This window comes from Leptidea sinapis, chromosome 12 (assembly GCF_905404315.1).
Source record: "Leptidea sinapis chromosome 12, ilLepSina1.1, whole genome shotgun sequence".
Taxonomy (NCBI): Eukaryota; Metazoa; Arthropoda; class Insecta; order Lepidoptera; family Pieridae; genus Leptidea; species Leptidea sinapis.
Window position 1 is genome coordinate 7,120,326 of NC_066276.1, and position 16,508 is coordinate 7,136,833.

Below are 16,508 nucleotides of genomic sequence, written 5' to 3' on the forward strand. Positions count from 1 at the left end.
ACTAAAAAGTAAAAAAATAATTGCGTATTGTAATACCATCTAATTAATTAATATAATTCTAGATACAATTATTGTTATTTTTGGAGTCGGTAGTTAATATTTTTATTCAAAATAGGATTTAAAATCCACTTATTGAACGTCGTAAGACTACCACCCATTCTAAATAGTGTGCCTCAGGCCTGAGAAGAACGGGCGCAAGAAATCTTTTAAAGAAATCCATGTATCCACGTCCTGGAAGCACCGAGTATGAAAGCTTATTGTCTTTTTATCCGGGAAATACTATACATTTCTAAATATATATAATAATATAAAATAAATACTATTCATATACTTATATTTTTTCAAATTCCGGTTGCCATTTTTGGTCTTCTTCATCAGTTTCATTTTAGCATATTATGATACTTTCTGCATACAAGTGCTTGATTTATTGTTAAAAAACCTAAATCGACACATACATAACTGTACACCTATAAGATAAGAGAATTGATAGCCAATTACCCACTGTGAATTTCAAGATGAGAAAGAAGTTCTGGAATTTATACCTTTTAACCTTTCATTTTATTTCCAATTCGGTCCACAGGTCCTCAGGTAACAAATGAAAAAATATACATCAATAACTTCCTTCTTTTTTGTAGTTGATTAAAATACCAATAATATCAGTTACACCATTCATAAGTAGGTACGTTATATAAGGTTGAGCAACGAATTGCCGGTTTGGCCCCAGATATAAACATTGCATATTTTTCCATATCAGAGTGTATCACTACATAATATTATAACACAAAGTCCTCCGCCGCGTCTGTCTGTCTGTTCGCGATAAACTAAAATATTTCTGCACCTATCTTCACGCTCTTTCACCAATGGATAGAATGATTCTCAATGAAGGTTTTAGTATATAATTTGTTAAGTTTTTGTATATATTTTTGTATAAATTTGTTGGAGATGTCGGAAAAAATAAGCCGTCTGGGAGCTTTGAACGACAACGCTGTCTAAACCCTTTGAGATATAACAAAAAAAAATGTATAGTGGAATTGTGTATCTTATATAGGTCTACAGAAAAGTCCTCGATGGCATATGTCTATCTCACAAAGATAACATACTGTATGGTATAATCGGGCCAATTTCCGCAACTCGACGACTGTGCGCCTATTTTGCGTGTGTGGGAATATATTTGTTATTCCTGCCACCCCAATTCCTCCAAAAACCTTAGCAACCTCTTCTCCTACCTAAAGACTTCTGGGAGTGTGTTTGGGGTACCAAGATGTTGAGCCCGGTAAGTTGCTACACCTGGACAATGCAGAAGTACAGCATGTACAGCAGTTTCCTCTGCCACCATGCAGGCCCGGCTGTCAGTTATGCCCATACTAAGATCCAATTAACATACTGTCTCCATTTTAATTTTTACAAAGTTGGCAATTATAAAGCGGTAATGTAAAAGGCGTTTGAACAAATATGATATTAATACTTATCATTTTGTATTGGCAGAACAGGGTCTGTCGGGCCAGCTTGTAATAAATAAATGAATTCCGGGAGTCTTTCGTTAAGGAAAGTTTTAAGGAAACATGGACCTTTAAGGGTGGACTGAACATAAACAACCTAGTAATCCTAAAACTCGTTGATAAATACTAGTCAAAGTCGCATGTTAACGACGTTATAAGTTGATCACCTAGCATTTTTGGCATTCGTTGGCGAGTGACATTAAAAGGTTTTTTACACTCGTATTGTTGCACTTATTAGATCGTGATCGTGCCATACCTATATATGGCATTCAATGATTTCTTAAATCTGTACTCAAATTATAAAGAGGTTACGTTCGTGAGGTTGTGGCGGTAATCTCTGGATCTACTACAGTTTTGAAAATTCTTTTTTTTATGAAAATAAGGGATGAGATGGCAGGACGTTCAGCTGATGGTAATTGATACGCCCTGCCCAGTACATTGCAGTGCCACTCAGGATTCTTGAAAAACCCAAAAATTCTGAGCGGCACCTTGAGACAAGAGATGTTAAGTCTCACTTGCCCAGTGATTTCACTAGCTACGGCGCCCTTCAGACCGGAACACAATAATGTTTACACATTACTGCTTCACGGCAGAAATATTATATATTAACCCTAAAAATTAATAGACGTTTTTATCTTAGTTGGAGTTGCAAAGTGCGTTGGAGAAAAACGATCGAACGAAAATATTTGTTATGAACGCTGCTTTGAGGATGGAAGATATATTATGACTTTTATATATATGCATGTGGCAGCATTAGAACACCCAACATATACGGTTAAACTGGTAATCAGGACGAAATCGCGGATAACAGCTAGCTATAAATTTGCCCCTCAAAACAGGTAGAAAACAATTTTCCTGCATTTAAAAACATATCACTTTATTTCATTGAGACTTTCGCCACCACATTCTGTAATTTACTGCAACATTGTCACATGTATAGCTGCAATACAAATTGTGCATTGAATAAGCATCAATTTATCGCCATGCACCTGTTCAATAATCGATGAAACAACACAACATTCGTCATACATTGCGGTTAAATTATAGGGAAGCAAAACCAGTAGGCTCACAGCTCAGTACTATGAATGGCAAACATAACGCCTTTGTCAAAATTGCAGCTATTTACAATGCATCATGCGAATGTAGCGACTCGGCCGTTCTGGTTTGCGGTTCTTTGACAAATGAAGCTGTTGCAGCCTTCCTGGGAATGTAATATATGGTGACTTAGTGGCTACCGTACGACCCGGAACCCACAAGACACGTATATTTTGAGTTACGCTCAGCAGAATCGCAACGGGACATATCAAGTTTATTATTTACGAAACAGAGGAAATACTTCTATTGCAATAGAGCTTTAGGTCAAACATTACCCAAGCCTAGTACTTTCAAATAGTCTTTCTTTGTTTAAAATAGACGCCGTACTGCGCATAACAATAAGGCGTGCTCTCAAGTTTCAGGAAACAGCGAAGTAGTAAACAATGTTAATGTGTTGGAATACTCGTGAGTATAAAAAATTATAAAATGATTTTAATGCGACATAAAATATATAAACGGGCTCGTGATATTTAATGAGGGCCTTGAACTATAGTGGTTTAAAAATAGAAGAAAACAGTCGTAAGGTAAACAAAGAGGTTGATAGTGGATCTGCATCGCAAGCATTACTACACAACATAGAGAATTTACATACTACAGGGTCCAACGAGATGAATCGCGGAGATATGCGAACGATTTAAGTGAAATAAATGGAACTCTTAATGTATCGTACAGGTACCCGGAAGGGTAGCTTTATAGCCTGTTGATGCTCGACCAAGCCGTGGAAGTTTAACTTATCGTTTTCGTATGGTAAATCTACAGTGTAGAAACATTATTGCGAAAATAAAATTAAAATAATCGCCACGTTTGAAAGTGACGCTTTTAAACAGAAATGCACTGAAAATTGCATAGAATTAAGCGGGGATTTTAGTGGATAGTAGTATACATCGAACTAATCTATATAAATAAAAGAGAATGTATAACTCCTAAACTATTCGACCGATCTCAATGAAATCTTTTGTAATAGATTCGTTGAAGCTCAAGGAAGGTTTACATATATAATTTATATGGCAAAACATTGTTTGCCAGGTCAGCTAGTAGGGTTATAAATATACATAGGTACTTGGATTTTTGAAAATATTTGATGTACCTATACTCAATAATGTGTGATCAGTCTTATAGTAACAAAAGTATAATATTTAGTATTCGTGCTAAGTTTGAATATAACCTTTTATAATTTTTACGTATATTTACCTATGTTTAATTTTAGAGTGCCTAGATGCCCATCTAAACCTGTGAAGTTATTTGAAAAACCTCCTCGCAGAACTATTTTGGGGATCAATTCACCTGTGTCCCGTTTATGCAAAATTATAAACGATTATAAATGCTTAGACCCATTCAGTGATTCGTTGCCAAGGATTTCGTAAAAATGTAAAAAAATGTATTGTAAATAAATAATTTATATTAGTATTCTTGATTTGTTTAAAACGTTTATCTTGACTTGTTTAGTTGATTTTGATAATTTCTTAATTTCATTACATTATAGAATGGTTGTTTTAGAACTGATACTTATTTTATGTAACTATTTCACACATAATTTAGTAATAAGACCCTTGTAAATTAGCATAATAATTATAAATGTATTATTTTAATTACCACTGGTGAATCTAAATAAATAAATAAACTACTAGCTGATGCTCGCGACTTCGGCCGCGCAGATAAAGGGTGTTTAGAAATAATAGGCAAGTTTGGAATTGAAGATTTTCCCATCTCCTATTCCAGTTCCGGTTCCCGTTTTCACTCCCGTTCCCAACATAGTGTATGAATCATATTTCGAGGAAGATCGCTATGGCAAACTAAACCTGCTATTGGTATTGGTGGTGGAACAAACTTACATTCACATTTATAATATTAGTAGAGATAAATTGGATAACCTAATTTTTTTAGCAAGAGTTTAGTAGCAAAGTAGGTAGTAACATACTTTGATATCAATATCGTGTTTGTAAACTTTTATTTGACTTAAGATGTCAGTCACTCAAAGATCCATATCGCAGAAGCTACTAAAGTTTTCCCTTAGAAAATAAGAAGCACGTGGAAATATGCTGTCACAACAGACAGACTAACAAGACAATTTACAGACGGTGGTAGCTGATGTGAATACAGCTAGATTGGTTATTTTATTTAATTTCCGTAGAATTATGTTATACGGTTTGTTATTGTTGAAAATACTGCAGATATTTTTAATTTTTTTGTGGGCGGCTATCAATGCAATATGCGAACATGAGACTCGTTTTGGGAAAAAATATAGTTGATAAACATCCTTAGTCCTTCCCTCACAATAAATATTAATGATCATAATGTATGTTAGAAAAAACATTACAGGATTGAAGAAAAAATAATATTTTAATTCATCAATTCAAGAAGAAATAATAAACTGTACCGTGCCCATGTAATAGGTTAACCCTATAAAGGGGTCCTTCATAGGTATTCAATTTTACCAAAAAAAATTCAACTAAGAAGGCTTACAGTACTATAGCAGATTATATAGAATATAATAATGCATTGTTCTTGTCTGGTTCTGGACAGGCCATCTAAAATTGTATAGTATTTATATTGATCAGGTCATGCAATTTTGTTAATATGATTTAAAAGATGGGCTGGGAGTTTCTCAGCATTCCTTCTCCCTATGGGAATGCCCATTTACGACCTGGTAGCTACACGACGTTTAATAGCCAAGTCTAGTTGCAATATGTTATGTTATTGTCACTTCCTATGGTTAATATTTATTTAAATATATGTTTATGGCCATCTAAAATTGTATAGTATTTATACTGAGTAGGCTATGTAATTTTGTTAATATAATTTAAAAGATGGGCTGGGAGTTTCTTAGCAGTCCTTCTCCCCATGGGAATGCCCATTTACGACTTGGCTAAACGATGTTTAACCAAGTGTAGTTGTAATATGTTATGTTATCACTTCCTATGGTTCATAAATATATTTATAACTAATCTATTCTATTCTATAAATTTTTTTAACGTCGTAAAAATATAATTCTTTGTTTCAAGGGAGAAAATTTTAATATTATCTACAAATTAAAAAACTTATTATTTGGAATTTGGTACAAATTTTATGATATGATTAGGTACTTCCATATAATAATAATAATAATAATAATATTTTTTTATTTGCGAAAAACTGCCACCAAATTTTTTACAATTACAATAGATTTGAACAATTAACTTTAAAATAAATGTTTTTATTCCATTGGCATAGGTTTCTAAGCTATGTGTAACTATTGCTTAACGTTTAATAATATGAATATATTGATACATTGCCTTCTAACTATTGCAAATAATTAAATGCTAAACAATCATTAAGTAATTAGAAACTCCACATTATGCTTTCACTCCCTTCCAGTTTGACATGCAAAAAATAATCAATTTTGATATTCATAAGTAATAAGATGTTAGCATGCCAGCCCTAGCTCGCAAGAGACGTAATTTTTGTCGTAAAATAAATAATAGAATCAGGATATACTTTACTTGTTGCAGGAGGGTAATCCCACAGATGAAACAGTAAATAAGTAAGATGGACCGCACATGCGCACTGGCCGCCGTTCATTGATTTTTCTCAATTTGACAGTTCAGTCGATGTTTTGAGCTAACACCCGCGTTCAACTCACAAAGTAAACAAAAATATGGCTTTAGATTTCTCTGCAACGTATAAATTATTAGTTTTGGGTGATTCTAATGTTGGGAAAACTTGTATCGTGCATAGATACTGCGACGAAAGATATTATGATATATACATATCGACAATAGGTGAGTAAACGTTTGGTTTAAATATTATGTGCCTTTGTAAGTCAAGTGATGGTGTTTTAGAGCCTCTTTGTAGTATTCAGAAATATTATGGACTCGGATATTGTGCAGAACAATAACTTGTGACGTAGAACAATGCCTTTACGCGTGTACATATTTATGATTTATCGAATATCCGGGACTCTTGCAATTACTTAAACTGGCTGGTAATAAAGTCAAAATATATACATTTTATTAATAAAAAACTCCGTGAGTGCCGGCAGAAGTGAAAACTTGAACATTAACGTTGTGCAGTTTTGAATATTTTGGAATGGTTAGGGAATAATTTCGCACGAATTGCTTTATTTATCAGTAAAAAAGTACTAGCATGTATGTGGTTAAATACAATATTCATTTGTTATGCTATCGTACACAAAAATGACAATTTATATTTAACACTCTGAAGTGTTAGTTCTGAAACTATTACAATTATTTTTCATTAAAAAGTTTTATTTCACGTAGATAGATGATACATCGGTACGGTCTTTATACTAATACAATAAAAAATAAGTAGCCATAAACCATCTAGGATAAATTTCGCATCGAGTGGTGGTAGTTTCATGTCGATACGATCAGTGGTTTAGGCGTGAAAGAGCCTCGAACAAAGAACATTTTCTTTATCTATCTATATATACTATAAGAGATTTCCACGTATAAAGTCACTCATCACGATATCTCTGGAACCATAAGGCGTAGAGACTTAAATTTGGTAGAAATATTCCTTTCGCCGAATAGAGATATGCTAGGAACGGATTTAAAGAAATTCCATCCGCAAGAGTTTTTATTTTATAACAGAACAACGTCTGTCGGGTCCGCTAGTATATATATATATATATATAGAAGACTACCTGTCATTAAAATATTTTCACAAATTAAGGTGAATGTCTATTTTTAAATGTGCGATTAAACTTTTAAAGTACGGCAAAATAATATAAACCGTTACAATACAACAATAAATAGATTTATTGGGATATAATTGTACGAAGTTAGAAAAACAAAATTGTAAAATAATAATAATATATTTGATATCTTTCTAAACGGACAGCCTGTCATAACTATATGCCATGAAGTTTATTTATTAAACTAAAATAAAATCCTACTATTATTTATAAAAAACTATATTATTCCAGTAACAAGTAAAAACTAGCATTATAGCGAATCTATATTGATAAGCAGAGAAATAAAAACCATCTACCTGAGTCCTGACCACCAAATGACATGTTAAATGCCTCTTCTGTTTTCGTAATATTCTCCGCTACTTGACCCGGCAAACATTGTTTTGCCATATAAATTGTATTGATCTTTTCCTTGCTAGTTGATAAGAGATGGCGCTAGTTGTATTCATTAGTAACAATCACATTTCTTTAATATTTTGTATAATTCACACAATAGTTTTATAAATTATAGCCTATTTGTTATTCTGGTGTGTAAGCTATATTATTGTAAAGTTTCATCAAAATCTATCAGTAGATTTTGCGTTAAAGAAGTTCAAACATACATCCAGACATACAAACTTTCACATTTATAATATTAGTAGGATTCCGTTCTAAGCAATGTTCAATGGAACGACTGTCAGAAGCAGTAGGCCCATCTTCTTTAGGAATCTCTTCCAAGCCCCTTTCGAATATAGTCTGAGATCTTAAGGGTTCGTAAAGTGACATATACCTTTCAGTTTATATTTGATTTCTGGAAATATGGCGGACAACGGGTCCTCTCAATATAATAATATTGACACACTTTTTACACAAATTATCTTGCCCCAAGTTAGGCAAATATAGCCTGTGTTATGGGTTACAAGATAACGATATATTTAATACAATATACTTACTTAAACATACATAAATTCATATAAACATACACAAATACATTTAAACATTCATGACTCGGAAACAAACATCTATACTCATCATATAAATGCTTGCACCTACCGGGATTCGAACCCGGGACCTCTAGCTTAGTAGGTAGTAATATCCGCCACAGTCAAATATTCGATTGTTCGTCTGGCGGCATGTGCTGAAGCTTTCTCGTGAATAAGAAGGACCAAGGCTCCTCTTGAGCTCTTTCTAAGACTGGAAAACAGAAATTGGAAAAATACTACAGAGAATGAGGAAACATCCGTTTTTCTTGACTTCTACCTTTGTTTTTTTTTTTTTGATAAATCGTCAAAACGCTATCTGACACTTTTTTATGACAATAAGGGACGAGACGAGCTGGACGTTCAGCTGATGGTAATTGATACGCCCTGCCCATTACAATGGAGTGCCGCTCAGGATACTTGAAAAATCCATAAATTCTGAGAGGCACTACAATTGCGCTCGTCTCCTTGAGACATGAGATGTTAAGTCTCGTTTGCCCAGTAATTTCATTAGCTACGGCACCCTTTTGACCGAAACACAATAATACTTACACATTACTGCTTCACAGCAGAAATAGGCGCCGTTGTGGTGCCCATAATCTAGCCGGCATCCTGTGCAAAGTAGCACTGGTGAAATGAAATAAATACTTAAATTCTCATATACGATTTTTTGAACCTGACTCTTATAATTTTAATATGCCTTAACTTGTCTGAATCTGCTGGTAAGTCACTCTCTTATCAGCCTCCCTTATGCGCCGCAGTAATGATATTGTTAGTTGTCGCTGCCAGCGTCATCACTAAGACACCTGTGACTTCGATTGAGTTCATTGCACCAGTTATAAACAGTGGCTAATCAAAGTTGTCATAAATTAACAGTTGACCAAGACTAAAGAAATTAAAGAGATAAAATTAATAAATGAAAAAAAACTAATTTTAAAATTAATTTTAAATCATTTTAATTTAAAATTATTGACAGATGTATTCAATTATCAGGCTACCAAAGATAGTACCCTCATTCCGAGACAGATGAATAAGACAGTGCCATTATTACCTGAGCCCGTTCACACTAGGACGATTCGTGTTTTTGACGAATTATTTTTTGAAGTGAAACTTCTTTAGAATCGTTGTGATTTGAAACTTCCTCCATGAAACGAAAAAGCGAGATGTAAAAATGTATAAGATTCAGCCGGAGAGAGTGAGATACGATGCATCATACAGTGTTTTGGTACCAGGCGATCATAGTTGACGAAGAGATTGTCTTATTTATGACGCGAGTATACCTTAATATACTCTGACGTCATGCGCTCGACGTATTACTTCATAGACACCAGGAGAACAAAAATTTGGTAGCGGTAATAGTGTAATGTCTTTCATAGCGGTTGAAATGATGTGTCATCCTAGCAACATGTACCAGGACTTCATATGCAGTTAAGACGTTTAATGTAAATTTTGCATCGGATACAGCGATTCGGGTAATTGAGTTTTTGGACGCCAAATTAAATTTGAAAATGTGCAGCAGTCGCACTGTTTCAACAACAAGTTCAAAAACATTCTCTTGAACCATTTATCGATCGGATGCCTCGCACTCGGGCATCAGTTCATCAAGATACATAATTAGACTGAATTCAATCACGAATCGAATGTGAACATCAATAAGTGTTTTCTGACGAATCGTGAAAAAACACCATTCCGTATGCAATATGAATGTCATCTGTCATGACGCATCGTTTTTTTTTGACGAATCGTCAATGAGGTATTCCGTGTGAATGCGCCCTAACCGTGATAAATTGTGTTATAATAATGCTGGTCTGGCTTTAATGACTAAATAAAAAAAAAACAATAGTTATTAATTTTTTATGAATAGTCATTGTGTTTCTCATTCGCAAATTTTTCTGATATTATAATGAGATTTGGCTAACAAAGAGACGAATTTCTGTGATAGCATAGTTAGTAGGCACGAAGACAAATGTCATATTTGAAACTTTTTATTCGCTTGGTGGATCGAATGTATGTATAATGGACTATGGATGGGTACAAAGAAACCTTCTGTGTTGGTGAACAAGATCTGTCTGTCTGTACATGTAACATTTGAACTAAAAAGGCAATCAAAGCAGTGATGGAAAACATTCGAAGAAATCCTGTTCGAAAGCAAAATAATTTATGTTGGAAATTAAATATAAACCAAGCACGTACTTTTAAAGATGACTATGAATGTTTTGGACTTTTTAGACATACTGGTCACTATTAACCAATACTTACCTTTAAAATTAATAAGGAAAAAAATTATGTCTTAAGCGGTACGTCAAAGCGGGAGGTCAAAGAAGAAAAAAATATTAGATATTGACGAGTAGTTAGTCAACAGAGACCAACGTGGGCACTATCCGACATGAGAGGTGGTTTGGCGGGATGATACTTATTAACTCATTAAGCACTGACTGACCTATAATTTGGTATTTTTTACTATGTTTTATTACATATAATTTCAAAATAAATATTTAGTCTTGTAATTTATCAGTGTTTGTTACCCGCGTAAATTACCGCCTGTATATACAGAGCCTTAACACCGCCAATTGTTTTGTCCCAAGAAATTTCGAATCTGTAAAATACGTATTATAATATCTACTACTGAATTTATTCAAACAAAACAAATCTTATACTATCATTTACAATACTATGATTACAATAAATTAAAACTATCATTATGGGCAAACGTATCATTATTATTTGTATCATCTACTAAGGATAAAAATTTTGTATTCAAATTCAATATAGGATGTGACATCACTTATTGAAAGTCAAAAACTACCACCCATTCCAAAGTGAATGCCTCGGACCTGAGAAGAACGGGCGCAACAAACTCAGCGGGCTTTTTTTTCATCGAAAAATATGTTTACAAAGTAATATTGTACAATTAAACTTATAATTTAATAGCCTGAGGGTGGTCACTCCATTCCCAATCAGTGGTATTATTAAGAAAGTCATTTATGTTATAGTAACCTTTACCACACAAACGTTTTTTAACAATTCTTTTGAATAACGTAATACTTTTGTTTTGAACATTTTCTGAGGTCTTGTTGTAAGAGCATATACATCGCCCCACAAAAGACTTACTAACTCGACTTAGCCGAGTAGTAGGCATTAAAGTTTATGTCTGTTCCTGGTCTTAACATTATCTCTTTGAGTTGAAAAACTTTACACTTTTAACAGAGAATTATTATTGAAAATACCAGCAGAATTTTTAAAGGTTATTTGTGGAATCAATTTATCAATTACAGGCATCGACTTCAAGCAGAAGATTATAAATTTGGACGGAGTCCCGATCAAATTGCAGATATGGGACACCGCGGGACAGGAAAGATTTCGAACACTCACGACGGCTTACTACCGTGGTGCAATGGGCATCATTCTGATGTACGATATTACTAACTTGGAGTCCTTCAACCATTTGTCTTATTGGCTGCGGAATATACAAGAAGTAAGTTCGTAGACTACATAATTAGCTGTATTCCATTTCATGGGATCATTAACAATTTTAACTATCCTTCTGTTACGTATGGTTTCATTGCTTAATTCTAAATTAGGTATGCTCAAAAATGACATTTTTGAAGTCTGTGTAAGTTAAATATTTTTATAAATCAAAGTCAAAATCAAATAAACTTAAAACATAATAGGCTTAAATTAAGGGCTTTTGAATGGTCACTACAAATATTTATTTTAAATTACCGAATTAACAATATAGCAATCTTTATTATAAATCCTTCATACATTACTTAGTTCACTTAATTCTACTTAATATTATTATACTATAATAACAATACAAGTAATGGAACATACACGACATTTTTCTGGACAAACAACACCAAATACATCAAAATAATTTTCAAATATTCACAATGCATTTGAAAATAATCGTACCACTAATCCCGTAGGATAAGTAGTGTTTCTAATAGTTAATTAAAATATTTTAGTTGTCACTAGCATTAAACTAGGCCGGGCCTGTATTTTAATACTAGTTACTTCCTTTAATATGTTCGTAAATTCGAGCACGTGCGAAGAACATACATACAAACTCAACGGCTACTCTTTTTAATCAAATAGTTTTACAATGGCTGTAATATACAAAACAAGTTTGTAACGTGCTGCATCCAATATATTAATCGTGTTTAAAAAATATAAATTATTTTATATAACTGTATAAATTTAAATTATCGTTTATTGGATGCCACAATCTTTTAAATTGATTAAATTTGTATACCAACATTACGTCCCAGCTAAATTTACTAATATACGAATGCCAAACGAAGTCACGGGCACAGCTAGTAATTTATAAATAAAATCTATTGCAAGACGGGTCGGAAAAGGCCGCAGTAATAATTATTACCTGTGAATACACAATGATAGTATTTTATGGCGGTGTATTTGCTCTTCGTAAAGTTTAGGAGTAATCTACTTATATTTTTGTATATGTTTGTTTGTTTATTTTATATTCAGTATATCCATTTATTTATTTTGTTTATTTCTTATTAACAAATTACATATTATATAAAAAATTGTTGTACATATATAAACTCATTCGAGTTTTATCGTGTACAAAAGGTCGTCGGAATACAATTAATAAATTTGAAGTGTAATACCTAATTAATTATAAAAGAAAAAGGAAACAATTTTAAACTACATGAAAATATTAATTATGGAGAAAAAAAACAAAACAAAAGCATAAAAATTTAGGTGCTAAGAAATTAGATGAACAACATTACAAACTAAATAATATGATTTTCAGTATGCTTCTCCTGACGTGATCAAGGTTTTAGTGGGTAACAAATGCGATGTCAATGAAAACCATAGAGCTGTTCCAAAGGAAAGAGGTCAAAAGGTAATTTAAACAACAATATTTCAAATTATTTTTATTTTATTTTCGTAACATAATATTGATGCATTCTATGCTTAATCCTGCATCAGTTCACGCATAAACCTACACAGGTTTCTGTGGCGCATCTGAGACTTAAGTTTTCATTGTTATCTTTTTTAAATATTAATAATAATAAAAAAAAATGTAATTTCCGTTAAGGATTCTTCATGGAGAATCTCTCACTCCAGGAATCTCCGGAAAAGGAGGCAGCATCGAACCAAAATTTCTAGCTATATGTCTTAGTACGATTCTTAAAAATAGTAGGTGTTATTCTAATAATTATTATTTTTCCTTATGTGTACAGATAGCAGATGACTTCGACATGCCATTTTTCGAAGTTTCTTGTAAGAATAATATCAACATCGAAGAAGCTTTCTTGACACTAGCGCGTAAAATAAGAGAATATCGAGAAACTAAGGTATTTTATTAGATTTTATTCTTTTGAATTATATTCTTCCTACAGTGGCCTTTGTGGATGATACACCACGATTTAGCCACAAACGGCTTAGAGTATTTTATTCTTTTCACATGATATTTGTGATTTAATGTCATATCCTTATTACGTTTGTTGCGTTTCTTTGTACCGACCTCGTACGTACGCGCGCGGCGACACGCACTATTAGCGCAGCCACCTGCACGCACTCAAGCGCATAAGCACACGCCTGTAATACGAGCCATCTGTCTTCTAAACTCTGTACTTGAGGTAGCACCACAGTGTGATCTATTTGCCAGCTCGATGGAATGTTTGGTCAAAGAATGTAAGAAAAGATTTGAGAGTTTGATGCCAGTAAGCTCTATAAAATAAGATAACTAGTTTATAATTTTCATTGTTTGTTTTTTCTTTAGTATAATATCTTTGTAACGCTTTAGATTTAATCTGTAATGTTACATTGTATCTTTGATAAATAAATATCAGGGTTTGATAATTTATTTACGTTTTACTCATACATTTAAATTAATCTTATCTATAAAACTCTCGTGTCCGGATAATAATAATATAGCATTCTCTTGCCCGTTAGTCCCCTTTATTAGAAAAGGTCCATCAAAACTACTTTGTCACTTTTTTTGATCAGAAGTCCTAAAATTTCTAATGCACATGGGATCATGACTCTACCTACAAGATAGCAAAAAGTTATCGAACGAGATGGCACATTTATAGTGTAATAAATATAAATAAACATAGAAAAGTTGAGTTTTCATATAAAATGCAGAGAATTTTTTTCCTCGACCTATCATAGGTACCCAGTCTGGCAAGTCTCTTTTTTGCCTTTGCCTTTGATCAGTTTGGCCACGATTCTACGGATTAATGAACTGTTTCAATACGAAATTCGCACTCGATGTCAGCGTGTCTTTTAAAGCAGGCCTAGTAATATCATTATCAGCCATTATAGTTTTAGGAACACAAGGCCGTCCCGATTTTTAATAGCTTTCGACAGAGCATTTGATAAATATATAAGCTAGAGGTCCCGGCTTCGAATCCCGGTATTATAATATGATAAATATGGATGTTTGTTTCCGAGTCATGGATGTTTATATGTTTTTGTATGTTTAAGTAAGTATGTATTAAATATATCATTGTCTTGCAATACCGGCATAGACTGTGCTATGGGTGCATATGGGTATATGAATGCCAGGCATAATTTGGGGCAAGATAATTATAAGATATAAGTGTGTCAATATTATATTATGTTAGTATATCTATCGATAGTACGATATAGGTAGGAACATACGCCCGTTACTTTTGAAGTGTCAAGGCGTTCCAAATTTGAATATTAATAAAAAAAGTTTTTATTATATTATTATTGATGTTTGTTTCCAGGCTGATGCATTCGAGTTGAAAGAAAGAGACAACGTAATTAAAGCGTCGGAGTCCGAGACGGACGTGTCTAAATGCAGTTGTTAGTGTAATTTTTGTAAATTTAATATTTATTAGATTAGATATCCATGCAAATTACAACAGACAGGGTCCGAAGATTGAACAAGAGATTATTTAGGAATTTAAATCCTTTCCTATCCGTACAATTAATTGTGTTAAAGAATAGATAATTTCATTAATTGTACTCGGTAGCTTTCCTACGTTTTCATAGTTTTTATTAAAGTTGTATCTATAGTACTACGCCACTTCGAATTTCATAATTAGGTCCCATAAATAACCTTAATAAGTTAAAAGAAATTGTAACTCTAACGTAAATTAATATGTTAGGTTTCTAGCAGTTCTTGTCTATAGCTGATACATTTATTTGTCATACTCTTTTCAATGAAGATACGAGTAGGTAGATTGCGTTTTAAACATGATTGGTAGAGGAGACCGGGGTTCGACGTTCCGATTTTGGAGTCGGAGGCAATAGAAATGTTTAAAATCAACGATTCCTATATAAAATGGTGCATAATGTATCCTTGTTTCAAATTGTAAACTTAAGTTCTTTGAAATAAGCATATATTATTGCTCAGGATATTTTTTCTGTAAAAAGTCGACAAGGAACAACTCGCCCCACAAAGTGGCTGGTTGTTCCTCAGCTGAGGTAAGTTGTTCCGCTTATCAACTCCAGTCCCTAATAATGTAGTATTAGTTGGAAAGGTATTATATAAAATAAATTAGGTATATGTAATTGAATATTTATTAGAGTTTTATTTAGAAAAGTACAAAATCTTAATGTTTTTTACAAACTTTTCAACAAAATTAAAAAATGTAATGAACATAACTACAAACATAAAATAATAACAAGCATTAACTACCAGTTAATGGTGTAGTACAACCTAATTAATAGATTTAAGAATAATAAACATTTTTAATATTACTCAATCAACTTTGACAAACGTTTGCTTGTCAAAAAAAAACAAAATTATTTCTTTTAATGAAAACACAAAAAATAACAAATTTTAACATTTCGAGTTATAGTTTCTTAATTCAGTCTTATAGCAATGACTTTACTGAGATCAATAATCTAAACTTATAACCTACTCTGTAAAAACAGATTCTTTTCAGTAACTTAAAAAAAAAATTATTCAGAGTCATCGTCAGAATTACAATTTTGACAAACATAAGAATGAACATCTTCAGATTTCAGGCATTTTGAATGAGCCCAATTCTTACACATGACGCATTCAATCCATTGTTCACCTGGTCGTGAGTTGGAATATAAATCGCAACATATTAGACAATACCATTCCATGGTCACTTCTTCACTATCACTTCCATGATTATCTTCTTGCAGTAGTTTCCTTTTCACATTTTCTTTACCATTTGCGGATTTACTTGCCACTTTATAATTTCGCTTTTTTTTACCAGTTACTTTATTCTTTCTGACTCTTTTTTCAACTTCCTTCGTCTTTATTTTACTATTGCTCTTTACTTT

At 32.8% G+C, this 16,508-nt stretch overlaps 1 protein-coding gene across 1 annotated transcript; it reads left to right on the top strand.

Annotated features, from left to right (window-relative positions):
* The first annotated feature begins 6,145 nt into the window (after positions 1–6,145).
* LOC126967242 (ras-related protein Rab-8A) lies at positions 6,146–15,638 on the top strand. The gene is made up of 5 exons (XM_050811732.1): positions 6,146–6,352; positions 11,519–11,718; positions 13,024–13,116; positions 13,457–13,570; positions 14,972–15,638. The coding sequence occupies exons 1-5, from the start codon at positions 6,229–6,231 to the stop codon at positions 15,053–15,055; spliced, it is 615 nt and encodes a 204-aa protein (XP_050667689.1). The 5' UTR covers positions 6,146–6,228; the 3' UTR covers positions 15,056–15,638.
* Positions 15,639–16,508: the final 870 nt, after the last annotated feature.